The sequence below is a fragment of the Punica granatum genome, chromosome 8 (genome assembly GCF_007655135.1).
Source record: "Punica granatum isolate Tunisia-2019 chromosome 8, ASM765513v2, whole genome shotgun sequence".
NCBI lineage: Eukaryota > Viridiplantae > Streptophyta > Magnoliopsida > Myrtales > Lythraceae > Punica > Punica granatum.
Genome location: NC_045134.1, coordinates 24,299,012 through 24,323,810, shown reverse-complemented (window position 1 = coordinate 24,323,810; position 24,799 = coordinate 24,299,012). Strand labels below are relative to the sequence as shown.

The following is a 24,799-nucleotide window of genomic DNA, read 5'->3' as shown; positions in this document are numbered from 1 at the left end:
ATTACCTTCCTTTTTTTTATGCAAATATATATTTTCCCTTCATTCTCGTCAGTCAGACTTTCATTCCTTTATTTTTCTTTATTTAATACTTTACTAAATATGATAATTTAGAATTTTTCTTCTTTACTAGCCCGCGGATTCCTTGAAAACTAATGTTATCAAAGCAACAAAGAAGGGGAACTAAGAAGTAAACACCTCCATTAAAGGGGAAAAAAAAAAACAGGGGGAGAGAGAGAGAGTGTATCCAGCGGAAAAATAAAATAAAATAAACACCTCAAGTTTTTCTTAAATGTTTGCATTGACAATGGAAAATAAGAGAAACGACAAAAGCACAACTATATATCTCCCTAAACTGTCCACAAAATATCGAAGAAGAAGATAATAAATCATAGAGACATAATATCAACTGCTTATTCCCATTTTCTCGGCTTAGCGCATTATAAGACCCATATCTTACGACAGTATAGCGCTCCCGACCAACAGAGCAAGCCCAGAAATGAGACCAAGACCACCCGATCGGAACATCGGGGCCGCATCGGAGTGAGAAGGTGCTGGGGCAGGGGGGGAGATGGGGCTGGTGCCAGTGGAGGATGCCAGTGTCAGCTTTGACTTGGATTCCTTGTTCTCCGCCTCCAGGGGATGGATCGACGGCTGGGTCCCGTTGACGACACCGCCGACCTGCCACACCTGGTTCAAGGTGGTCGTATTTTCCGGCACCTGCAACAATAGGAATGTAATTTTTTTGTGTTATTAGGCAATTTCTGATAAAAGGTAAAACCGGACTCGGAATCGAGAATCGAGAGATTTGGATCCTCTGCAGTTGAGACCAATCTAATAAAAACTTGATCCAATAATTCCCTTTATGTATGTATTCTCAAAACCACAATTTCACCAAGAAAATAGTCTTTGCTCTATAATATGTAAAATGTTAATATTTCATGAAATGAAAAGATTGAGAAACAATGTTCCGGAAGAACATTTTCCCGGAATTTATATTGGAAACAGTTTTCTCGGAGAAAAGGAGTTCCCGCAATGCCCGTACCTTCAAGGAGGCGAAAATGGTCATAGCGCCATTAGAGGCCTCGGCGGTGAGGTCCCACACGTCGAAGGAGAGCTTGGACTCGACAATGGACCGGTAGGACGAGATGTTGTAGGTCTTGGCAATGATGGAGCCGTCGGAGAGCTTCAGAGCCATGAGGGCCTGGCTCCCGACCATGCCCGTCAGAGTGGGGTTGATGGCCCAGGACACCCACGCACCGCCATTGGCCGGGGCGGCAGTGAAGGCAATGGAGAGGGAGGAGTTGGAAGCATTGTAGGTGTAGTGAAGGTGGGCGTCTAGCTTTGGGAGGTCAGAGCAGTTGGAGAAGACCCTGCTGTTGGAGAACTTCTGGGAACCGCAATCGAGGGAATGCGAGGGGCCGACAAGGGCCGAGAGTACGGCGAGGCCGAGGAGGAGAGAGATACGCGCTGCCGCCGCGGCTGCCATTGTTGTGGTTGTTCTTCTTCACAATGGATGCAGAGCAGAACTGCGTAGTTCAAAGCTTTGGCATAGTATGTGAGAGATATGTGGAGGAACTATATAGAGGGAGAGGGGACCGTTTAGGCAACGTTCCAATGAAAATGGAAATGTCCTTTTTTTTCCTTTTTTAAATCAGCAATTAATCTTCTGCTATAAATTGTTAGTTTGCTTAGCTATCTAGGATATGGTGGAAATTTCGTGGATTTCATATATCTAATATTCGCTTATCAAATTCGAATGGATGAGCATATCGTGAAACCTCAATTTACAGAGTTACCATATATTCACTTATATGGCTGCATAGGTTTGGTTAAATGTGAAATTCAATTATATTAGATTGTGTGAAACCTGTCCACTATTTGTAATTTTCTCTAATCTATCCCCGGATCAATCTCAGTCATCAAATCAATGTTTTTATCGTGACATTCACGTTACAAAAAGGTTATTCTAAAAGTGAAAAAAAGAAAAAAGAAAAATGAGACCGGACTTTTTTAGAGATGCACGGCAAAATTTGTGTAATATATCCGATGCCCTTTTAGTAGGGCATGTATTGGGCAACTTCTGGTTTTGACTAAAAGCCTTTTTTGAAGGGACAAAAATATTTTATGTCGCCTTTCAAGTTTTCATCGCATGATTGTTGCATCGTTTTCCCACGGATCCTCGAAATTTCCAATGGTGTCGTAATTGGTCACTTCTTCTCTGAAGAAGATATGTGGGGGCTTCAGCCACTAGCAGAATTGCCCATGAGCTACATGCAATCGCTTTATTCAATGAGAGGCAATGTGCTTGTAAATGATCCTAATCGAATTCGAAATCTCTTATTTTCATTTCAAGAGTGACTGCTATCACATGCGATTACCGCAATTTCTCTTTGACGAGGAACTTTGGTCTTGCTCAAAATTTTGTTGATTCTTTAAAATTTTTATTAATTTGTTTCATTATCCTTATACTTTTTTACGGGTAAAAACGTCTCCATTTTCGTCAAGTTCTTCTTAAACTTTAGTTACCTGGTATATAAGGAAAAGAAAAATTGACTCCAACTTATCTCTCCTATGTTTAGCTGGCCATTTTCATGCTTAATGTTGCTTTACTTTGACTTATCCGATGCGCTGATCAAGGAAGACTCATGTGGAAGAGTGTAACTTCGTGTTCAAGTGAATTAGCTAGCTCCACGACTTTTTGCAATTTATTACACTAAAATTAGATAAATTTAACCTCAAGATTATCGCAAATGATTAGAACGTACGTATGCTTTGTAAGTGGTTCACAAGGTCGTAAATTCGAATCTCCCCTTGCGCGCATAGCCCTTAGTGAGACCACCTACACATGTACTTATATATGAACTTAGCTGAATCCATGGACTTGTATGGTGTTTATGGGCCTAAAGAGAATAAATTCCTTGTTATAAAAAAAATATATATATATATATATTAGTTTTTTCTCCTAATACCAGAAATTCAGGCATTTAAAAATGAATTATTAGTATATATATTTCGAGAAAGTGAGAATGCTTTTCTTTAAATTGTGGATTGCTTTTCTTTTCTCAAAAAAGCTTTTACCTGGAAAGAAATTGTATATTTCCCTTTTAACTCATAGAAATATATTATGAGGCAATAGATGAAGTACACTTGGTAATTTCACAAAGGAAAATACGCTGATTGTGGTCAGAGATATCATATAAAGTACATGACTGGCTCGCACAACCCGCAGAATAACAACAATAATATTATAACGAAGTACAATATTAATTAAAAAGTTAAATTTTTGTTCGAAATGTTAGTGAATAAAAATATCAGAACACTTTACTGTTAAAATTGTGACATCATTGTTAATATAGAAAATCATAAAAAATACTGACCTGATTAATATTTTGCGTGAATCTCCTCTTTATGTATCTTCTCTTGCTCAACTTTAAAGTAGCTAGACGAATAGAAAGAATATGAAGATGGATGAACTGATATTATGTTGCTATTTTTTGTAAAAACTTATGTATAAATCCAGTTTTTTAAAAAAAATTAAAAGATTTTTTCAAAAATTGAAAAAGATTTCTCAAGATATGACATATTTGTTCGAATTCAATGCGCTTGACATGAAAATTCATTTTGCATACCATATTTTCCCGCGATAGCTGTTCTCTACTACCTAATCAATCCTACATGATGTCTCCCACTCTTTGTATATAACTGTAAATATTACTGGAACATTGCCTCCCTAGCCACAAATATATTATTTGCATTTATATAAGATAAGTGAAGTATTCGTTTGTCGTGGTGATCCACTTCTTTTGATTTCTTACTCATAATTTTTATGTCATATCTGCTTAACAGTATAAATATTTTTTGGCATAAATATTTTTTAATTTGTATAATTAATTATGTTGTAGTGTAAATTGACAAAAAGTTAATGCACAATTCGCAAATATCAACTAATTTCATTTAAGTCAAACATTTTTCATAATTAACTTAATTAAATAAGAAGTGCTTTTTGGAAAATCAGTATACATATTTCAAGAAAATGCGAAATCTCCTACATTCCAATATTTAGATATAAAAAGTATGAAATTAAAAAAAATTAAATTGGTATTTCACAATTAAGGTTTTTTTTTCCCCTTCTTTCTCCCTAGTGGTGTCTGGTAAGTCACTCACCTCAAAGCAAGCCCACATCGCTCAATTGCTTCCATATTCAACATGGAGGAAAGTAAACCCATCTACAAGAAAGATTTCTTTTCATATGATTCTTTTTTCGGTGGAATTTCATATGATTCTTTCGGGTTAGAGTTCAAGCTCAATTTCCCTAAATAGAAGCTTCTTCTATAAAAAGAACTGGTTATCTTCCCCTTTACACATTTCCACTACGTTAACTTTATTTTAATTTTTTTCCTAATTACAAGAAAGACCCGTAAATCTAGTATAATGAAATAAAAATCCTGATAATTAATAAATGGATACGGATAGTCAATCTGGTTATTGAATCTAGAACGTCTTGATTATTTGGAACCACTTGATGAGATTACCAGTATCCCTTTATTATGTATTAACATTTGTATTTTATTGTACTAAACTCATATGCCTTCCCTATAATTGAAAAAAAATAATTAAATTTTACCTCCCAATTAATCCAGCTAACATGATTATATTCCACCGCATGTTTTTACCAGCTTATATGAGAACACGATATTGCATGCGGACATTGATTATAGACCACTTTTGATGGTAATATACCTCATGGTGACATATGAGATTAATGGAGGATCAAGAACTGGAAGAGATGATAAGAATATGTGCCATGAAGATATGACATTAATGCAATTCCATCGATATATATATAAAGTTGTATGTCATCCTATTAAATAGAGATAGAATTGTGAATGTATAATAAATTAGTATGTTATATAGAAATTGAATAACATTAATTATTATTATAATTTCAGAAAATATATCTAAAAGAAACATTAAAGAAGAATTCTAATCACTTATTGATATTTTATATATTTCATTAGTAAATTTTAATCACTTATTGTTATTTTATAAGGAAATTCTATTGTATTAATAAATATATATAATTTTAAAGACATTAAGAATAATTAAATTTTACTTAATTAATTTTAACAATCATTATTAGTCTTATAAAATTTAAATTAAGTAAACCTCTCTATGATTATTAATCTTTCATTAATAATAAACTCACTAGGAATTTTTTAAATTTTATAATTATTTTCTTACAAATTGAATTGATAATTGAAATCATGTCTATAAAATATTTTACATGAGTTATTTGTTTATGAGCTCTTTACTTACTATTATCTAGATTGGGTATGAAATTTATATAGTATAAGAACAATTTTTCTATTTTCTATATATTAATATGAATTATAAATCAATATCAATAATTGTCTTAATATCAAACGTGTTATAATTATTATTTTTTTACAAAATTCTCGAAATACACAGGTTAAATAGCCTAATTTTTCTTATAAGAATGGAATATATACACATATATAGGATTAATTAATCCTCAGATCAAAATAAAAATTTTTGACATGCATACCTTCGCATTTAATGGGCATATGCTTGCACTTTTATCAAAATATTTTTTCAGATCTGATGATTCAACTTGCCCATATATTATTTAGTCATTGCTTAGATACGTTCCTACCGATTATATTTGACATTTTTGTTTGACCCAATATATATATATACATATAGATATATGTTGGACTGATCACATTCTTTTCTCTATTTTTTTTTCCCTCTAGTCGATTGTATAGAATTTCACACCTGTTTTCTAAAAGAGAATGAATGTGGACATCACAGCAGCGTGGAACAAAAGAAATGGCCGAGACAATTTCTTGTGGAAAGTTTATTCGGAACACGATAAAGTACGATTACTTTTGACGCCTCTCCATTCCACATTTGATTGGAAGAATCACGGTAATTTCTCAATTATATTTCGTTCATTCCAATAAGTATTAAAATGGCACAAGAATCGAATATATAACCTCTTTGTTGACAAATGAGAATATGCGTCACTGTTCTACACTCTTTTTTTCATATTAAAATTTTCATGGATTTACAATGAATCGGGGCAAAATTTCACAAATGTTAATACTATTAGATGACGGTAACTAATCCTCTGATAAATCCGGTGAGTTCTTATTTGTTCAACGTGGAATAACGTTTGGTATACGCTCTTATGCGTAGCGTGGATGCCGAGTTGAGATTCTCTCCCTAACATTCGCAACTATCCATAAAAAGACTTCGATAATTGTATGCTTGATAAATTGCTCTAATAGTAGACAAAATTTGCATGCATGCAGTGAAGGGATTCGAAACTTAGAACTTTGTGACGAAGATTAATCAACATCAGGACAAGAATAATTCGCCTAATATAATAAGATAAATTCAACATGTGATCTCACTGAAAAATCAAACTTAGATTGAATTATCATACCCATTCCTTCCAAGTCAACTTTTTAGTTTACTAATAAAGAGAGTTCCGTTCGTTTCGGGGTCAGAGAGTCGGTGTCGAGCGTTCATACTTTCCTTGAAGGAGGGGTAGGACCAGTCTATTGTCTCATGTAGCTTAGTATCATTATTGTTATTATTAATGTCACTATTATTGTGTATTATCACATATATCATGTCTCATAAGCGCTCAATAAGTTCGATCGAATAACGTAAACTACATGGCATATTCAAATGTGCGGCCAAACACGGACTCCAAGATAATTCAGAAGTATCCCTTTAGTTTAGTCTATATGAACTTTTTTCAACTATTTCAACTAATGAATGGTGTAAAATTGGGACAAATCTAGAAATTTTGTTCAAGAGAACGAAGTTCAAAGAAATTTTATATCATAAAGTCGAGAGGAAATATAATAATTTCATTGAAAAATTGATAAACTCGACACATTTTAATAGAAATTTTGTAATTTTTCTCGAGTCTAAGGAGGCGACCCCTTCTGCTCCCTAAATCCATCCCTGGTGTGAAATAAGAAAAAGGGGGCGTGGGTGACTCTTGGAAAGTCATGCATCTTGCCGACTTCTCGGATGGACCGTGCATTGCCAATAGACTTAAGTATGATGCATTTTTAACCACAACATGCATGCATGTATAGCTAGGCGCGCGCGTCTTATTGTCCGGCCCCGCCATGCCGCATGCGGAGAATTATTTATTTATTTGTTCATTTTGGTTGAAGCAATATGGGGAGAATTTGACTTGAAATAGGATAAGTTCTCTCAACACTATCGGTGGGGGTTTGGTTCGAGTGTTGTTAAGATTGAGAGATCTTAAGATTAATATATAATATATGTCGGAATGGAGAATGTGTAACGAGTATATGTCGTGGCGAGTATTTCAAGTCAATTTTTGTTCAAAACATCAGCATAAATGATATCAAATCTATAACAAGCCGTGTAGTTTAAAAAAATATAAGAATTTTTTTGTTGAGTCTTGATTATACAATATCACGTGATATGCGTGATATATCAATTACATGCAAAACTTTATTGTCATGATGTAATAGTGTTTACTAAGTGGCTGAAAAGCTTGCAGTGGTTATTCCAAGGCTATTAGCCTTCCTTATTCTACCGTAAACAAGCTTTCGATGTCTCTCTATTTTCGACTTCCTCTTTTGCTCCTAAACAAGCTTTCACATTACCATTTTCAACACCCTTCATCAATTCTTATTTCAAAACATACTAAATAGATGACTCGTTCATGTGTCTAATCTCTTTTCTTCTCCCTTTTCTTTTTCCGTATGGACCATTCATATGTACGTATATTTCCAGAAAATTAACCAGCCCCAAGAAAGATATTACTTACCATCTTTTTTAAACGCGAGATATAATGTGATTGAACTTTACTTATAATACAAGAGTTCAAAACAAACTGAAAACACATCGTTGTTTAGGCCAAATCGATACCCCATCAAGGAATATATAGATATATATCGCAATCAATAGGATACGGGGCACCTTATGATCTCACTGATAAAGAAACAACCGTTCGCAGTACAAAACTCATCTCTTTTTATCATTCAAAGTCCATCAAGTTTTCTACTATGTGAAATCAAGCACCATTACTCTCGTGAGACTTTCTACCGATGCAATTTCCTCTCTCACACAGGCCACAACCTATTGGCTTAGCCTACCTGTCACTGGAGCATCAGTTGGCTCGGACAAGAAGTGCTTCCAGTGACTTTTGAACCTTTACTTTGCATGTAAAGTTTGCCTAATGACAGTGCGGTTTCCCGATTGCACCATATCTTGTGGTTTTTTGCAGAGTAAACTGAAGTTGTTCATGGGTTGATAAGCTTTTGCCCGTCTTGCCGAAGGCCCACCATGGCTTTTATTGACCATGGGCTTCTGTTGGAAGGCCCACAGAATTATGGGCCACATGGGTGGGCCCGAAAGCCCAAATTCAAGCTCACCAGCTGGCATAAAAGAGTAGCTCGAAACCCTATTTCCCCCTTCCATCCCCCACTCGGAGTTTTCAGTGGCACAGCGGCGTCTGAAGCAGGTTCGAAACCCTAATCTCAGCCTTCTCCGATTCTCGCTGATTCTATAATCTAGTCTCACCGTAATTGAAGTTCTTCAGCTTTTGATTGACATCTTACGTCGATATCCTTCAGTTAGCAACTCATGATCTCGTCCATTTCGAATTTTTCTTGCTCATGGATGAGTCGTTTATGTCGCAAATGAAGTTGAAAATTTTGCAATTTGAACTTGAGAGTTGTATTTCTAATACTTGAGAGCTGCAGGAAAAATGGCGGTTCCGCTGCTCTCGAAGAAGATTGTGAAGAAGCGCGTGAAGAAGTTCAAGAGACCCCAGAGCGACAGGAAGATTTCAGTGAAGGTATGAATTTTCCATTTTTACATTCGCTGTGGTTACTGCAATGGCATCGGTTATCATCTGCTCTGCAAATCCCTGTGATGGTTCAATTTAACATTATTGGGCTAACGAGAATCGTGTAGTTTATATCGAAGTATATGAACTAACGAAGCCGAGTCCTAGGGTTAAAATATGGATTAGAGTCGTGTGATAAGATATGCGGTAGCAGCTCTAGCATATATGTTTTATTCGAGGACCATCGGTTCTTGAGGATAGCAGGGTGATGTAAATGATGTGTACTAGCAATCTGTTGAAACTTATTTTCACCTGCTGATGATCCTGCGAGGGTTATCCATTCATTAGCGAGGAAGAACTGTTTCTGATGTTGAAATGTAAGAGAAGATGTTTGCTTTTGAACTACTTGTCTTTGCTTACGAGTTGAACCCCTAGGGCCTTGTTGGTTGATTATCTGTTCCATGGTAAACTGTGAGTGCAGCCAAACTGGCGAAGGCCCAAGGGTATTGACTCGCGTGTGAGGAGGAAGTTTAAGGGATGCACCCTGATGCCCAACATCGGGTATGGGTCGGACAAGAAGACCCGCCACTACCTTCCCAATGGGTTCAAGAAGTTTGTTGTGCACAACGTGAGTGAACTGGAGCTCTTGATGATGCACAACAGGTACAGGCTCTTAGGTCCAAACGCTGCCAGATGTTTATTATACAAATTTTGTAGACCTTTTATGGAATTTTGTAGTGGATCCTCATTGCTGATTGGGTGTCAATGTCTTGGTAGGACTTACTGTGCCGAGATTGCTCACAATGTGTCTACGAAGAAGAGGAAGGAGATTGTCGAGCGTGCAGCACAGCTTGATGTCGTGTTGACGAACAAGTTGGCCAGGTTGAGGAGCCAGGAGGACGAGTGAGCTTAGATGCAATAGTTTCCTGCAAGTTTCTGTGGTATATCGGCACTTTTAATGTATTAGCGCACATCCGTGTGAACATATCAAAATTTTTCTGTCTACTCGTTTTGCTTTTGGTTTTGGTGAGTCAACCTCTTCTAGTTTTTGCTTTGTTAAAGATCTGAGGGATGATGATTCAGCTACTGAAACGCATGCTTTATGTTAGTGCCTTAATGCTTCCAATATTGTGTCCTGTACCATTTTTGTTTGAGATCAGTATGAAATGCAACATGATGCGATCGATGTATTGGTGTGGATGAGACCCGATCGGGTGGTGCTTAGATGAGCTCTGTAACGGAGCAGTTACAAACATGTGCATTGCTTTGATCATTCCATGATCTGCTTGAGTCATCGTGATTCGATTGCTCCCAAACATGGGCTGAACCATATGGAATGACTCATCAAAATCCTAGTTACATGCGATAAATAAATAAATATATGAGTATTATATAAAAATGAAAAAAATGGAAAAAAAAATGGAGAAAACCGTTAGTAAGAAACAAAAGTTCCATGTCGAGCAAAAAAAAAACGGAGTTCATGTTTGATTTTCGGCGGTCGGATTTTTTCATATGTTTTTGTTTTTCCTTCTGTTCCATTTATAGATTTGTCCTAGCTACTCGTTATAATCAAAAAATAAAATAATAAATAGGGAAATGAGTACTGATAAACTGACTTAAAAAAAAAAACATTTCTGGAAGTTCCTTTCCCTGGGAAGTTTGATTTTTCCATTTTACTCAAGAATTTCATTGAAAAAAATTAGCCAACAAAAAATAAAAGAAAAAAAGAAAAAGAATTCGATTTTTCCCGTTCACGTATTCGCAATTTCGCATTTTCCTGGAGCTTTCCCTCTCCCATCCTCCGACCGGAGATCTGTTGCGCCGGTGGCGGTGGGAAGAAAATATCCGATCAACCACGCCACCGACCTGATTCCTCAGGCGGGCCTCAAAGGGTCGTTCGTTTTCTGTCGCTTTCGTTCGGATTTTGACGAGAAAGTTCTAGAGGGAAAAACCTTGCATTTCGACAACTACCAAACGCGACGCAACAGGGTCAGGAATTTGAACGTGACTGACCGCGAAGAGGGTTTAGAGAGAGAGAGAGAGAGAGAGGGAGGGAAATGGGACCAGACGCGGCGGCTCTTGCGGCAGCGGGGATTCAGGCGGAGAGGTTGAAGAGGGACGGCAACGATTACTACCAGCGGAAACGGTTCGGCGCCGCCATCGACGCTTACACCGAGGTAAGTTCTTTCATTTCTCTCCCCCTCATAGCCTTTCCTGTTAGGGTTGAATTGGGTCATTCTCGATTCTGCTGTACATTGGGTGCCTAGGGTTTTCGGAAGGTTTGCTGCTTCCTTGCGAATTTCTTGCTACCATTTCATGATTTTGAAATTGTTTGGTGATTACTGGAGGGAAATGGCCAGTATCTCGGTTCGATTTATCGCCAGAAACAAGGAGCAATTGCCCTTTTGCAGTTTTGATTTTTCCCATTTGCTAGACAATGCTTTATTCATGATCTAGGTTAAGTTTTTTAATTGCTTCTTGTTATTGAAATGTCAAGGCGATAACTTTGTGCCCGGACGTGCCTATCTACTGGACGAATCGTGCTCTTTGCCATCTCAAGCGGAAGTATGTACGGTTCCTGAAACCTTTTCCTTTTTCTCTTTTTCTTGTTTAAAGTTTGCATCTCTTCTCTTTATTATGTTTTTATTATAGTGAAATGGGCTTTCATTTGTGGGTTGTGTTCTTTCAGTGATTGGTCGAGGCTCGAGGAGGATTCGAGGAAAGCACTTCAACTTGATCACAAGTCAGTCAAGGTAGATACGGAGTCCTATCTTTTCATAGAATCTCGTAGTGCAAATATTTCCCTCTCACGGCTTCTGGCCTCCCTGTTATTTCCAAGCGTTCAATATTGCACCCTGGATGTTGGAGGACTTGTAGATTGATTTATTAGTAATCTCAGTCAAGATCTTTGACCTGCACTTGGATTGAAAGGTTATGGGCCTTTGGCCGGTGTGAATGCAGCTTTCATTTTTTTCCCCTTGAAGCTCTTAATGACGTAGTACTACAGGGTATTGCTTCGGGCAAGCTGTTATTCTTTAGTTTCTTGGATTATGGAATACTCAATTACCTTTTAGAATGGATAGCGTCCTAGGGATAACAGCAGTCGATACACATTTTCTTTGGTAGTTAGTAGTGTTGCATATGAAAGCATGTAATTCAGGTAACAAAATATTAATCATTACCATGGACTGATCTACTGTCCGAGGTCGCTTGCGGCTAGTTAAGAAAACAGTAAATATGTTAAAGTTGGATGTTACCATAGCTGCCTTAGAAGATGTCCAATTAATTTACTTATGATTTGCTTATGTTAAGTTTTATTAAGCTGTCCATAAGAATCTTATTCTCAAAAAAAGTTCATATGCTGCTTTAACCATTGTCTCTTTTTCTTGAATAGTCATGTCACAGTTCCATTTTTTTTTTCCCTTTTTTTCTTTTTTTTCCTGCCTTACAGGCTCATTATCTTCTGGGACTGGCATTACTGAAGAAGCAGGAATATGCCGAAGGAGTCAAGCAACTGGAAAGAGTATGCAGAAATTTTATATCCAGTTTCATTTGTATGTTAGTGATATTAGCATTGCCATTGATGTGCTGTATGAGCTAGAAATTTCTATCCATAAAATAGATGCTAAAGCACGAAGATAGTGAAAATAACAAAGCATTGCCTTATTACCTGTGTATATTTGATATTCTCTTTGTGTTTTGAGTTTTTATTGTGTGATTCATCCATAAGTAATTGATGTTGACGGTTTCTTTTTTTATTAATATCAGCAAATTGTGTTAAGGGGCTCATCTTTTTGGTTGACCAAGTTCCTTGGGTGGCAAAGATTGTGTGATTTTGGGTTCATGTGCTAGTGACTAGATAAGTAGGTTTGCTTGTTTTATTGTATTGGTTTTTGAGCAAATACGTTTATAGACAATAAGTTTGAAGCAGTAGGGAGTGGTGACTGACTGCTGTTAACTTTGATGGAAATGAGGATGTACAGTGAGCTAGTTCTTCATTCATTTTGTGCTGAGAGTGATCTTGACTTTAAGCGTTATCTATGGTTGTTTTTAGAATTCTAATAGTAGGTCCATATGTTGGCTTGAATTTCAAAAGATTTCAATTGTGTGATCATACTTAGCCATTTGAGAACAAAGTGGGAGTCCCAGTCCCAGTGGCAGTATTAAGTTTTGTAAATCTACAATCATTGATGAGTGAAAAATTTATAAGATGCAGCTGTGGATTTTGATTGTTTTAGTCGTGGTCTTATCTTCCATGTCAAATCAAAAAAGAAAAAAATACAGATCCACATGAAGTTATTTAGTCTTACTATAATCTTATATCAGGCTTTGGATCTTGGGAGGGGTGCCAACCCTAGGAGTTATATGGTAGAGACAATATGGCAAGAGCTTGCAAAAGCAAAGTATTTAGAGTGGGAGCACGCATCTACCGAACGTTCTTGGAATCTCCAAAGCTTAAAGTATGCAACTCTTATGACCTTAGAGTTCTCAGTTCTGATATGAAACTGGGTGAACATGCGATTGTGTTGTATTCACAACCATTTGTTCTGCATTCTCAGGGATGCTTGTGAGGTGGCTCTCAAAGAGAAGTTCTCTAAAGAATCTTCCGAGTCAGAAGGGTTTGTTGATGAACTCGATAGGTCTCACTTGGAACGCTTGGAGCTTTTGGGACGGATATTTAGGAAAGCTGCAGAGGCGGATACTCCAACTGAGGTTAGTGATAATGGTTATTTTCTGCAAGTTCGTTTCTCTGTCTTCTTTTCCAGCTCTCATTTATATGTAAAGTTTTGCTTCATTTGGAGAATAGGCAAAAGTTCCCGGTTTTCAGTTTTTCATTTCTTGGGAGAGGAAGCATTTATGGGATATTCTCGTTTCAAAATAAGAAAAGTGGAGATTTTGAAGCTAGAGAATTGAAATTAGTTTGCTCTCCCAGTTTAGTTAATTTAATTGACTTGTCTCTGATTATGGAGAAATTGGTCAAAAACTTCAGGTGCCTGATTATCTCTGCTGTAAAATCACCCTCGACACATTCCGAGATCCAGTCATCACTCCAAGTGGGGTAACATACGAGAGAGCAGTGATTCTTGAACATCTAGAGAAGGTGGGGTTCTGGGATTTTTCTGCTGATCATCTGCGGTTAAAATTTTCATTATTTTCTTTATCTGCTAGTTGATCTCAAATGAGGCCGTGTTGATCACTGCTATAGGTTGGTAAATTCGATCCAGTCACACACGAGCCACTCAGTCCTTCCCAGCTGATACCTAATCTGGCCATTAAAGCAGCAGTCCAAGCATATCTAGATGAACATGGGTGGGCATACAAGATGGACTAAGAACCCGTTGATATATCCTGAGAAACTGAGCGAAAGGACCGAATCTAAAAGGGAAGAGGTTTTCATATTCTGACCGGGTCGTGTCTGAGTCCTGTTGGTACGGTTCTCGGCCGCTGGGTTTGAATGGAATCCTTCTGTTCACATCTTTGAGTCCCATATAGTTCCCGGCATAAAAACTATACATGAGGTGTGTGTCTCGTCACGAAATGTACATAAACACGTCAAAAACAATTTCATCAGATATAGATGTGTGGAGCTTTTGGTCTGGTGTTAAACAGGTAATTTAAAGTCTGCATAGTTTGATTGACATTGTAAGAATCAGCTCTTTTCTCGATGCAAGTATTCTTTTCTGTTGCTGTTTCGATAAGGTGATATGACGGGACAGGTTGGGAATACTGTGCCTATGTACCAATGGCAACGGGGAAAGTGAAAATTGGAAACGATGGAAACGTGCTGATATTGCAGATGCTTGAAAATGGATTTGTGAGGGATAAATATTCGATCTGCCAGGGATGATTTAAGGATTGATCTTGGCTCAGTTAGTACAAAGGACCTTATACTGGTTTTAGTTTTTCAAGTATATGATCTAATTCTTGTTCAGTCAAATCTCAAGGGGCCTAATCGGCCTAAAATCTCTAATGAGAACCGAAGTTCGGGATCGGGGCAGTTTCAGATCCTGCTTGATTTTGGGTAGAAAAAGTGAATCGAACCGCATTGTGGATTGGCTTGTTTAGATTGAGATATTTGGGATCGGAAGTTGTCACATGAAAAGAAAGGGTATGGAGGAGTATGGATCCTCCAAATCCCTTTCCCTCCTCATTCTAGTCAGTCCGGCATTTCCTGTAAGCTAACTCCGACACGTTGCGGGGCCGGCCCCCTTATCGAGCCTGTGGAGGCTTATGGATTCATTCGGTCGCATAGACAGTGAAGTATTGACAGGTCTAAGAATAAATTTGGATCAAGAACAAAGAAATTGTCTAGCCCCCTTTTTTTTTTTAAATTATTATTATATTATTATAACCTTATGATCTCAGTGCATTGTTCCAATCAAATGGGGTTGATGGATACATATGTGATTGGACTGTTTTCTCCACAGGGCACATAATGAAATTTTTCTTTAAAAAATTCACATTGAGTTTGACAAAAGTTCTAATATTCGGTTTGATTTTACAATTAAATTTTTAATTTTATTCTAACTTTAACTTTATTCACTATATAATAAAAATCAACAACACAATTATTAATTTTTCATTTTTCTTCAATTTTTTTAGTTGTTCAATTCAATTTTTAATACTAAATTCTCTCAACTATCCATTACTTTTTTTCATATTTCAACAACACAATCATTACTTTTTCTTAACTATTCATTACTTTTTCACATTTTTCTCATAATTCAACACAATCATTACAACCAAATTAAAATTAAAATTCAACTCTACTTAACTCTAAAATCAAATACACCGTAAAATCTGAACAGCTCATGACTTAAATCCCTCCTTTTTCAAGTAGAAGGCAATTGGATTGGATTGGATGGATTGGTGGGTACAACATATAATTGAATGGAGCCCTTCCAAAAGAGCCAGCCCATAGATTTCAATTATGAGCCACTTTGTTATCACATCAACCCCTTCAATGATTTGGCACCACAACACCTCCATCATTATACGATGAATGAATGAATGAATGAATGCAATAATTAGTTAATCTCACAATTGGCTCTCTCCCTTTTGAGATTAATTGTGGCATTCCATCCCCATGTTTTTTAATTTACATTGTGCCATGGAACGGTCTCAATAATCTAATGTTATAGCAACGGGTACAACGGATCATTAGGAACTGGATTTGAAAACTCGACGGTCATTGCGGCTGAAAAACTGACATTTGGGGTTCAGATTAAGTTTCACTTGAGAATGTAACTTCAAGATCACCTTCACGACAGTTTTATTAACAGTAAAGAATGCACGTGCCGTGTCGGGCTTAGGTTCTTTAGATGTTCCATTGGACCTGTTGTTAGCACATTTACCCTGTACATACTTCACTATTAAGATCCGCCCATTTTCTGAGTCGAAATAAACACGTGCTTGACTGCTTCGAATCGAACACGAAACTGACACCTAATCAACAGTCAAGGACGATTGATCGGATTCATTAAAAAACAGTACTGTTCACATCGGACTTTCTTGTTCGGTGCACAGCAAGCATATTAGGCGTGATCGGGCAAAGTTCAGTCCCAGAAGTCACATGGTAGACCCCTTTGTGCTTGAACTCGACAGAAGCCACCTCCTTCTTCAATTTATTTTTCTTATTTTCCCCTCAATTTGATATCCCGATTTTAATATAAAATAAATATAGTTCTTGAGAATATCCATTTCTTATCATGCAGACTTTGACAAATTTACTTTATTTGAGAATTATTATTACATATTTGGATAATGTGTGTCGATCACTCAAAGGTGATATTATACCATTTCACCCACAAATATAATGGCATTGTATGGTACGTCATCATATTAGAAATAGTTGTGCACATAAAGCAAATAAAACTATATATGATCATAAGTATTATAATTATATAAAAAGAAAGGCCAAAATTAAAAACTATTATCAATAATCAATAATAACAAATATCCCATACATTAAATTCTTGCCCTTTGTGATTTTCAAAAGGACACTCTGGGGGGTGTGGGCACTTTGAATCATCTGCGGCGTAGTTTTCGATCTACTCGAGTACATAAGAAGAACATGATTTGCTTTTGGACAAACTTTCGGCAAAAATTATACGAACGCGCAAATAAAAGGGAAAAATAAAAAGAAGAAGAATTTCAATTCTATGTTGGTAAGTGTTACATGTACATTGCGTGATCTGATCTGCCGAGCCGATTACGTGAATGATCCTCCATCGACGATCTAATGTTCTCTTGTAAGATGATGTCTAGCATTCCATATTTGATAAATTTTATTGTTTTTTACGGTGTTAGACGACGAACTAAAATGGGATATTTCCTTCAAAATTATGATTAGTGATGAGTTTAGATGTACTTTGGAATCGTAGTGGAAGAGAAGATCTGACCATGAATTATCTATTCTAAAGTAGACCTCGGGGATTATTATGCAAGAGGATAATAATATACTTTTTGACTAAATGCCAATTTACTCACCCAAAGAAAAGAAAAGAAAAAAGAAAAAAGAAAAAAGAAAAAAAGAGATTGCCCAATTGGCGCTAAAATTGATTGGCACGTAAAAATCAACAAAAACATAGTTAATGCCATACCATGTGGTATGGTTTGGTTCGAAGGGAGAAAAAGAAAAGGCTTGATACAATTAGTAAATTGCGATTGTAAGCGGTTGAACTTTACCAGTAGATACATGGGTCATAAACCTTTGCGTTGTTAGTAATGTCCATTCATTAACAATGCAGTTTATTAACTGTATCACATCTCATGATTATACTATATTAAACTTTCTGGTAGAAAAGATGTTGAAATTTTGATATACTTGGTAAGAAGTGATTAATTAGATTGTGGATATTAGATAAAAGAAGTGTGAAAATAATTTCGGGCATTAAAAACTTGGATTTATGCAATTACTTATTATGGTGAGCACAATAATTCAAAAGAAAAAAAAAAGAAGGATAAAAGCAGCATGAATTTTATAATAGAAGCAAGATTTACATTGATTGGTCTTTCTTTTCACCAACTATAAGGTTTAACATTATCTGTATTCTTGAACCAAATTGTTACGATATTTTAATGGAGTTAAGGACCGATCGAGCTCAATTATGAGTCTGAGGATCGGGTTATTACATACATTTTCGGTGACTTCTACAACCAAGAGATATTGCCCTTGCATGTTCCGAATACGAAACTAAAAGACTGTATGCTTTCTCGGGTTAAAACTGAAAAACGACCACCGTCGATAACAGTATTACTTGGATCTAAGAGTAGGAAATAATTATTAAATATGCCTGACATTATAATTAATAGTCAACCATCGTTCTCCGTATGATTCGACAATTGATGGTAAGTGTTTACAATTTTGACTGCCAGATTCACGATCACATGAAATGCCTTATAAAAGATATAATCGAGAATATCGCATGCTAGCTGCCCGACCCTCACGAGATTCAACTTCGGCATGAAGAATCATTTAACCCGTGATTGAATTAAACTTTCAACAAAAGAGAAAAGAAAAGAAAAAAAACCTCGTTGTCCTTCATTAATCAATGGAAATGAGCTGTCCTCTCCTGCGAGTGTTTCTATCTTTAAAGACCACGAACATCATGCGTGACTAACCCCTTCTAGGTAATAAGTGGGCCTATTTACTAAATTTCGATGCGAAGAACGAATGTTCTACTTGTTTCGATTCCTGAAAGCAACCCGGGAAACTTATCCGAGTCGTAGGTTCACACGAGTCGAATGTACATTTTAAGTACTCGGGAAAGAAACATTTTTCTTGACAAGAAATCGAGCCTTTGTAGCAGATAAATTCACAGGAAAAACGAGCATCTCCTCAACAACTTCTGCTATTGTCCTGGCTCGATCTTTTATTGCAAAGCGGATTGATTAATGATAGAAGAAACTCCTTTTTAACGCCTACAAATTAGGGGAAGGAATTAAATTGGTGGGAGGACAAGTCCTTGTGTTGTGGCAACTGCACATGAGAGATTATTGGGTGATCCTACCTCGCCACATGACATGAGGAAGAACCAATTAAATTACAATAAACTAAATAATAAGTGCTAATCACTCGATTAATTGTAGTGAGTCTTCTTAATTGAAGCAATCTTATTGATTCTTCATCACCACATCATTGGTAGGATCATTTAAAATTTTCTCCTGCACCATTGCCAACTTTTATTAAACAAAAAGGAGATTATTATTGCAAAATTTTATTCTCATTTTTCGATTATTCTTATTTAGATCGGGTATGAAAAAATACACGTATTTGATTTAGCGTTGCGGTGGACGGAGCAAGCTCTATGGTGACTTGCAACAATCGACTGTTTCGATTGGCTGGTAGTAAAAAATTAAAAAAATTTAAAAAAAGAAAATAACCTTTATCAAATGGGAATATTTCTTTTTATATCTTTGGACTTTTCTTGAATGGACCACATCATAACACATCAAAAATTTAGTGCTCCATTCAATCCTCCACCATCCATTGATTCATCTTCTAGGAATCATCCATAGATCTATCATCACACACCCATCTCTCATTATTCCATAGCCAAGTTCTTTGGCTTTTATCAACCCAGAACACCGAACCAATCATTCTCAATCCTTGCCCCTACTCCCAATCCAAAATATCCAATAATTCACTCTGAACAAAACTTGACATCGTGATTCGTTCAGGAGAATCGAGCGAAAATCAACATGGCGAAAATAACGAGCAATGTCGATGAGACATTCATCAGAAGATGATCATATTTACAGAGAATCTGCAGGGAAATTGTACAAATGGAATTAAAGGAACTCGTGAGCTGCAAACTACCTCAGACTTTGGACAGTGAAAGAAGCCAAAAGAGAAGAACTACACATATTACCAAGTACAACGGAAGAAAAGGCAAAGGCTTATGTGCACTAGCAGCACCATCCATGCCGATTTACCAAGCATACAAAAATGACCCACATGATCGAAAATACTCCGGTACGTCTAGGATACGAAAAAAAAAAACCGAAGAACATGTAATAATATGGGGGAAACGCTGTGCTTTCTTTTTTTCGGGTCTTTTCGGTTACTCACAGAAAGCTAACTTAGCTCATCTCATGATGTTTGAGTCTCTTTGGTGAAAGGGAAGAATTTACAGTGTGGGTGAAAAGAGGCCGACCCGAGAAAGATGGAATGGAGAATTTACAAGCAAAGTGATCAGAAACTCCCACGGAGCAAAGTTCTTCTTATTCATGCAGTGTGTGTGAGATTGATTGTTCGGTTCAATCTCTCGAGGATTCCGCTAGCTTTCCTCTTTGCTCTTGAAGTCCCGCTACGGGAAAGCTCTGAGATCGTCCCATATGTGCTCTCCTCTTCCCTCATGTCCTTCAACTTCGTCCGATCGCTGAAGCATATAGTATGGAGGATCGCAATGCAATTCTCCTTATTTCGAGCACATGAGGTCTCTCTTATAATGCTGAGCAAGCAAGGGACAGCTCCGAGCTCTCCCATCTCCTCGATAGCCTTCTGATGGCTCGAAAGCATCGCAAGTATCGCTAACAACTCATCAACATTTGAACGGTTCTCAATCTTGTTTAAGATCACTCCCACTGCACCTTCTCTCACAGCCCTCGCCCTGTTCTCATGGAGAATGCAAAGATTAAAAATTGCCGAAGCGACATCGGTCATGGCTAATGGGTGGCCTTCTTCTAAAAGATCAAGGAGGGGCCTCAGAGCACCAGACTTTCCGATAAGTGCCTTATTTGAATCGAGAGCTGATAGCGTGAATAAAGCAGCAGCTGCATTGCTCCTCGTCGCGATGGTTCCCGACCTCAATGCTTCCATAAGAAGTGGAATTACTGATGGGGTTTCCGCGACAAGCTTCTTGTTATTGTCATGGATCGAGAGGTTCAGCAGAGTTGTGATCACATCTTCTTGGAGATCGAGATGACCATTGCTCGAGGATTTGACGGCAGAGAGAGGGTTCAGTAGCTGAGAGATTGCTTCAGGGGATTCCCCAAAAAGGGCACGGAAGGACGGCATTCTCTTGGTCAAGAGCCTGAGCTCCTTTGCGGCTTCTTTCTGTTCGGAGATGTTGGACGACATCTTCGAAAGGAGAGAGAGGAAGTTGTCCCGATCGGCTTCCGTTATTCTATCCTCGTCGATGTAGGGAACAGGGTCGGACAACTCGATCCCTTGAGCCTTGCACCATTTCGATATCATCTCCCTTATCAGGTGGTTGGGAGTGAGGATTGTGTGGGAGAGGACTTGCTGGGTTTGGGGACATGTCCTGTTCCCTGCTTTGAGCCATTTCAGGATAGACACTCTATCATAAGTCTGCAAACACCGAAAACACACAACCCATAAACAACATGAAAGAGTCACATAATAACCTCGACGACGCTGACATATTAATCCGAAACCGATCTGTCTGCAACAGCAATTCAAAGATCAATCCACGGACACAGAACAAGCGATTCAAAGGTTGAATTCCGACATCAACGACTTCACAATCAATGGAATCGTCACAGGAATCGAGCAAATCAAAGCATCTCGTGACCCAAAAATGCTGAATTCCCTTAGCTAAGCCCCCAACGAACAGAAAGCAACGAACTTGAAGCCAGTGGAACGATTTTCTTGGAATTTCCGAAGCAACCGAACGGGAGAGAGAACATCGTCGGGTGTTTTCATGCTCACCTGTCCCGTGGCGACGATCACGGGATCCCTCATCAGCTCCTTGGAGAGAGGGCACCGGAACTCCTCGGGGCACGAGACGGCGCCTAGGAGCTTCAGGGACGGGGAGCGGGCGGAGGACCTCCTCCCCTTGAGCTCCCTGAGCGCGAGCAGGGCCTCCCTGGCCCGGTCGATCGTCTCCGGGCTGTAATCCTCATCGTCGGCGATGCTCCTCACCAGCCGCTGGAGTTCCTTCTTGAGCTCCATCGCCCTGCTCGCCGCGTCCCCCGCGCCGAAAACGTCGGTCTTGGCCATCGCAGGCGATCCCCGCCCGCTGAGAACGGAATCCCGGGTGGCCGACACGGCGCGGTTACGGAATGGGGAGAGGAATAGGGAACGGAATGGGAATGGAGAGTGGGGGTTTAGTCATTGGAAGGTGTGGGGAATGGGAATCTCTTTTCCTATGGCGATTCCTCTCCGGGCTCACTACTTTCTTTCCTTCTAATGAAGTGAAGAGGAGAGAGTCTTCGAGACTTCTCACAAAATATAAGAAGCACTCCTCTCTTCTCCCACCACCTCACTTTCTCTCTCTAGAATTGTTGTAGAATTTGCAACTTGTCACTCTCTCTCTCTCTAAGTTTTCTTGGGGTGGGATCAAGTGGGTTCAATTGTCATCCCCTCTCCCTACATCCCACAAGTGTTCGATACGCGGTCCGCGTTTTTGCCTGCACCCGGTGTTTATGCTCGTTCACCCCGGTCGGCCTAACTAACGATACGAACCCATGGGGTCCAAGAGACGCGAATTTAGAACCAGGGATGGATCGAGGCAGGAACCGATATAGAAATCTTGCTTAGTGAGGCAGCATATCGAACCCGTGTCAAATGCAATATATTGAACTATATTTGATAAATGAAACTGAAAGTAAAAGTCGATATGATATTCTCAATATCCCGTAGATGTGATTTCTAAATCTTTACATTGCTAAAAGTAAGAAAATTATTTTCGAGTTACCAAAATTTCCTCTATTTTAAAAAATTTAAGTTTGATATATTGCTTGTAATTGGAGGGAGATTCTATCAGAGAAAAGGATAATTTCTTATTACTTTTTGGAATTTCTAAAACCTCAAGATGTTAGCGAACATTCTCAACTTTCATTGGGCAAAATTTTCATCGGGGAAGGCTGAAAGGATTAAAATTTTTTATGCTATTAAGTAAATTTTCATATTATATTACCATTTAATTTTTGATATAATTCTTTAAATTCACTCCCAACTCGCAAAAAATTATATCATATTCGCTCCTCCTACGATCTTGCCCCCGCGATCCAAATCCTTGGTCTATCCCTAACTAGAACAATTGTGTATTCGACGATACATGTTCTATGATTAAGACACACAACACCATTACGCGATATAATTGTTCATTTACTCTGACTTATCCTGGAGCGCTAATTTGAAATCCAACATACGACTAAGTTGCCTCTTGAAATTCGTAACAAGATATTTGACGAGCCATTTGCTTTTTGAGATACCATGTTTGAAGGGCGGTGATTGGAAAGTGCTTTTCGGGATATAATTTATGATGACAAAATTTTTAAGAGTTTTTTTTAAAATAAAAAAAAATCAAATGACATGTTTTTTAATAGAACTACAGTTATAATAAGATTAATCATGCATTATAATATCGTCTAGTACCGTTTATTTTCTTCTTCATAATGCTGAAAATCAAGTAATGGTTCTATAAATATCTGGGCTCATATGTTTTTCTATGTAAGGTAATCTTTTTGAAATAAGAGGAAACCTCAAATTAGGATTAGTCATTTAGTGCCCGGCCACTATTTGTAGTCTTGAGGAAGGAAAGGAATGTCCACGAAACGCGTTTTCCAATTTCAATTAGGAGAATGACAAAAAATCATTCGGGTCAATATGGCAGATAGTAATTTTTTAAAGGAAAATTTGAAACTTCTTATGGTGATTAATATATTGTTACATAGTGAAATGTCAAAAACAATAAAAATTTTGGTAGTTTTTGATTGGTTGCGTATACTTGCATTTACCGACAGTTTGTGCCTTTTTTTTATAATTATTTAAAAGAAAAAATTGAGAGCTAAGTAGGGAACAAAGTTTGCTCATAGTTTTTGGGGGACTCGTGACAAAATAGAAGGGTTGTTTTTTTAGGATTCTTGACGAAATAGAATGTCGAAAAAAGACTACCAACTAGATAGATGATGCTCAGCCGGCAATCGGACTACTTCGGCAAGGCGGACACTCCTAGGATTAGACCATCTCAGATTCAAATGGCATGTTTGGTAGGCATGAACGGAAAAAAAAATTACAAATGTCATATTTGGTATAATTAATTCAGTTCAATTTTTTTTCTATCCATTTACCAATATATTGTCAAAAGAATTTATCATAATCCCTATCAACTTTTTTTTTGTGTATCTTATAATCCCCCACTCCTTGAGCACATACCGACTCAAATTGAACAAAAGATCCCAATGTGAGATCCTCATACTTGTTTTAGACCGTTCGTTTTTACAGTCATTACAGTTGACTCATCTATTGTCACCTCCACAAGGCCCAAGCACATCATTTACAACACATAATCATAATCTTGGAGCCAAGGAGAAAATTCGACTGACTTTCTTTGATATTTAACGGACTCAGAGAGTTTTCAGCTATCAATTTTTATTACGATTGCAAAGAGATCAAAATTGACAATCATAAACGATAATTATCTTTTAGACACACTTTTTTTAGCCGGAAATTTTCAGAATGTTGAGGTTTATGATTAATATGTACGCATATATATATATATATATATATATATATAATATAGTAGTCTAAAACGAGTGGTGCAATTTGAATTAATTAATGAAATTATTCCATCCAATTGCAAGCAAATTACAGCGACATTCTTATCCAAGAACTTGTACCTATTTATTTACTTTATTTATATAGGGGAATATTTTTAAAATTAATTAATTAATAATAATAATAGGAAAAGTAAGAAGAGATTGAACAGGGGCGTGAACAGTACAATCGGTAAAAGGGTGTCGGTATAACTTTTGACTAATTGGATTGGATGCATTAATAGTATTCGGTTGGTTATGCTTTTCCTTTCAGCGATGATTCATAAAGGAAAAACGCACTAATTAATCCCAGTCAATAGTGAATAAAGACAATTTTACTTTTGTAACTCTTCACGCCATCGAAAAGAAAGAAAGAAAGAAAAAAAAATTACGAACTGACGATCGACTTGACATTATGTAAAATTT

The 24,799-nt window shown here is 37.4% G+C and overlaps 4 protein-coding genes across 4 annotated transcripts; 2 read left to right on the top strand and 2 right to left on the bottom strand.

Moving 5' to 3' along the window:
- Nucleotides 1–243: 243 nt before the first annotated feature.
- LOC116187171 (auxin-induced in root cultures protein 12-like) lies at nt 244–1,613 on the bottom strand. The gene is made up of 2 exons (XM_031515780.1): nt 1,043–1,613; nt 244–717 (listed from the first exon to the last, which is right to left on the bottom strand). The coding sequence occupies exons 1-2, from the start codon at nt 1,484–1,486 to the stop codon at nt 454–456; spliced, it is 708 nt and encodes a 235-aa protein (XP_031371640.1). The 5' UTR covers nt 1,487–1,613; the 3' UTR covers nt 244–453.
- Nucleotides 1,614–8,480: 6,867 nt separating this feature from the next.
- On the top strand, nt 8,481–10,052 carry LOC116188432 (60S ribosomal protein L32-1). The gene is made up of 4 exons (XM_031517789.1): nt 8,481–8,539; nt 8,781–8,875; nt 9,348–9,529; nt 9,644–10,052. Exons 2-4 carry the CDS (start codon nt 8,786–8,788, stop codon nt 9,771–9,773), a joined length of 402 nt encoding a protein of 133 aa, XP_031373649.1. The 5' UTR covers nt 8,481–8,539; nt 8,781–8,785; the 3' UTR covers nt 9,774–10,052.
- Nucleotides 10,053–10,559: 507 nt separating this feature from the next.
- Nucleotides 10,560–14,560, top strand: LOC116188431 (E3 ubiquitin-protein ligase CHIP). Its single transcript, XM_031517787.1, has 8 exons — nt 10,560–11,043; nt 11,364–11,431; nt 11,556–11,619; nt 12,318–12,389; nt 13,193–13,326; nt 13,426–13,579; nt 13,857–13,967; nt 14,073–14,560. The coding sequence occupies exons 1-8, from the start codon at nt 10,924–10,926 to the stop codon at nt 14,196–14,198; spliced, it is 849 nt and encodes a 282-aa protein (XP_031373647.1). The 5' UTR covers nt 10,560–10,923; the 3' UTR covers nt 14,199–14,560.
- Nucleotides 14,561–19,636: 5,076 nt separating this feature from the next.
- On the bottom strand, nt 19,637–22,165 carry LOC116188238 (U-box domain-containing protein 9). Its single transcript, XM_031517457.1, has 2 exons — nt 21,543–22,165; nt 19,637–21,182 (listed from the first exon to the last, which is right to left on the bottom strand). The coding sequence occupies exons 1-2, from the start codon at nt 21,831–21,833 to the stop codon at nt 20,097–20,099; spliced, it is 1,377 nt and encodes a 458-aa protein (XP_031373317.1). The 5' UTR covers nt 21,834–22,165; the 3' UTR covers nt 19,637–20,096.
- Between the last annotated feature and the right edge of the window lie 2,634 nt (nt 22,166–24,799).

Bases quoted from the DNA above. Each gene is read 5' to 3' on its own strand.
- LOC116188431 (XM_031517787.1), top strand. From the start codon at position 10,924: ATGGGACCAGACGCGGCGGCTCTTGCGGCAGCGGGGATTCAGGCGGAG. The intron at 12,390-13,192 runs GTATGCAGAAAT...ATCTTATATCAG, and splicing joins GAGTCAAGCAACTGGAAAGA to GCTTTGGATCTTGGGAGGGG. The intron at 13,968-14,072 runs GTGGGGTTCTGG...TCACTGCTATAG, and splicing joins TTCTTGAACATCTAGAGAAG to GTTGGTAAATTCGATCCAGT.
- LOC116187171 (XM_031515780.1), bottom strand. From the start codon at position 1,486: ATGGCAGCCGCGGCGGCAGCGCGTATCTCTCTCCTCCTCGGCCTCGCC. The intron at 718-1,042 runs GTACGGGCATTG...CTATTGTTGCAG, and splicing joins CCATTTTCGCCTCCTTGAAG to GTGCCGGAAAATACGACCAC.
- LOC116188238 (XM_031517457.1), bottom strand. From the start codon at position 21,833: ATGGCCAAGACCGACGTTTTCGGCGCGGGGGACGCGGCGAGCAGGGCG. The intron at 21,183-21,542 runs GTGAGCATGAAA...CGGTGTTTGCAG, and splicing joins TGATCGTCGCCACGGGACAG to ACTTATGATAGAGTGTCTAT.
- LOC116188432 (XM_031517789.1), top strand. From the start codon at position 8,786: ATGGCGGTTCCGCTGCTCTCGAAGAAGATTGTGAAGAAGCGCGTGAAG. The intron at 8,876-9,347 runs GTATGAATTTTC...CTGTGAGTGCAG, and splicing joins ACAGGAAGATTTCAGTGAAG to CCAAACTGGCGAAGGCCCAA. The intron at 9,530-9,643 runs GTACAGGCTCTT...ATGTCTTGGTAG, and splicing joins CTCTTGATGATGCACAACAG to GACTTACTGTGCCGAGATTG.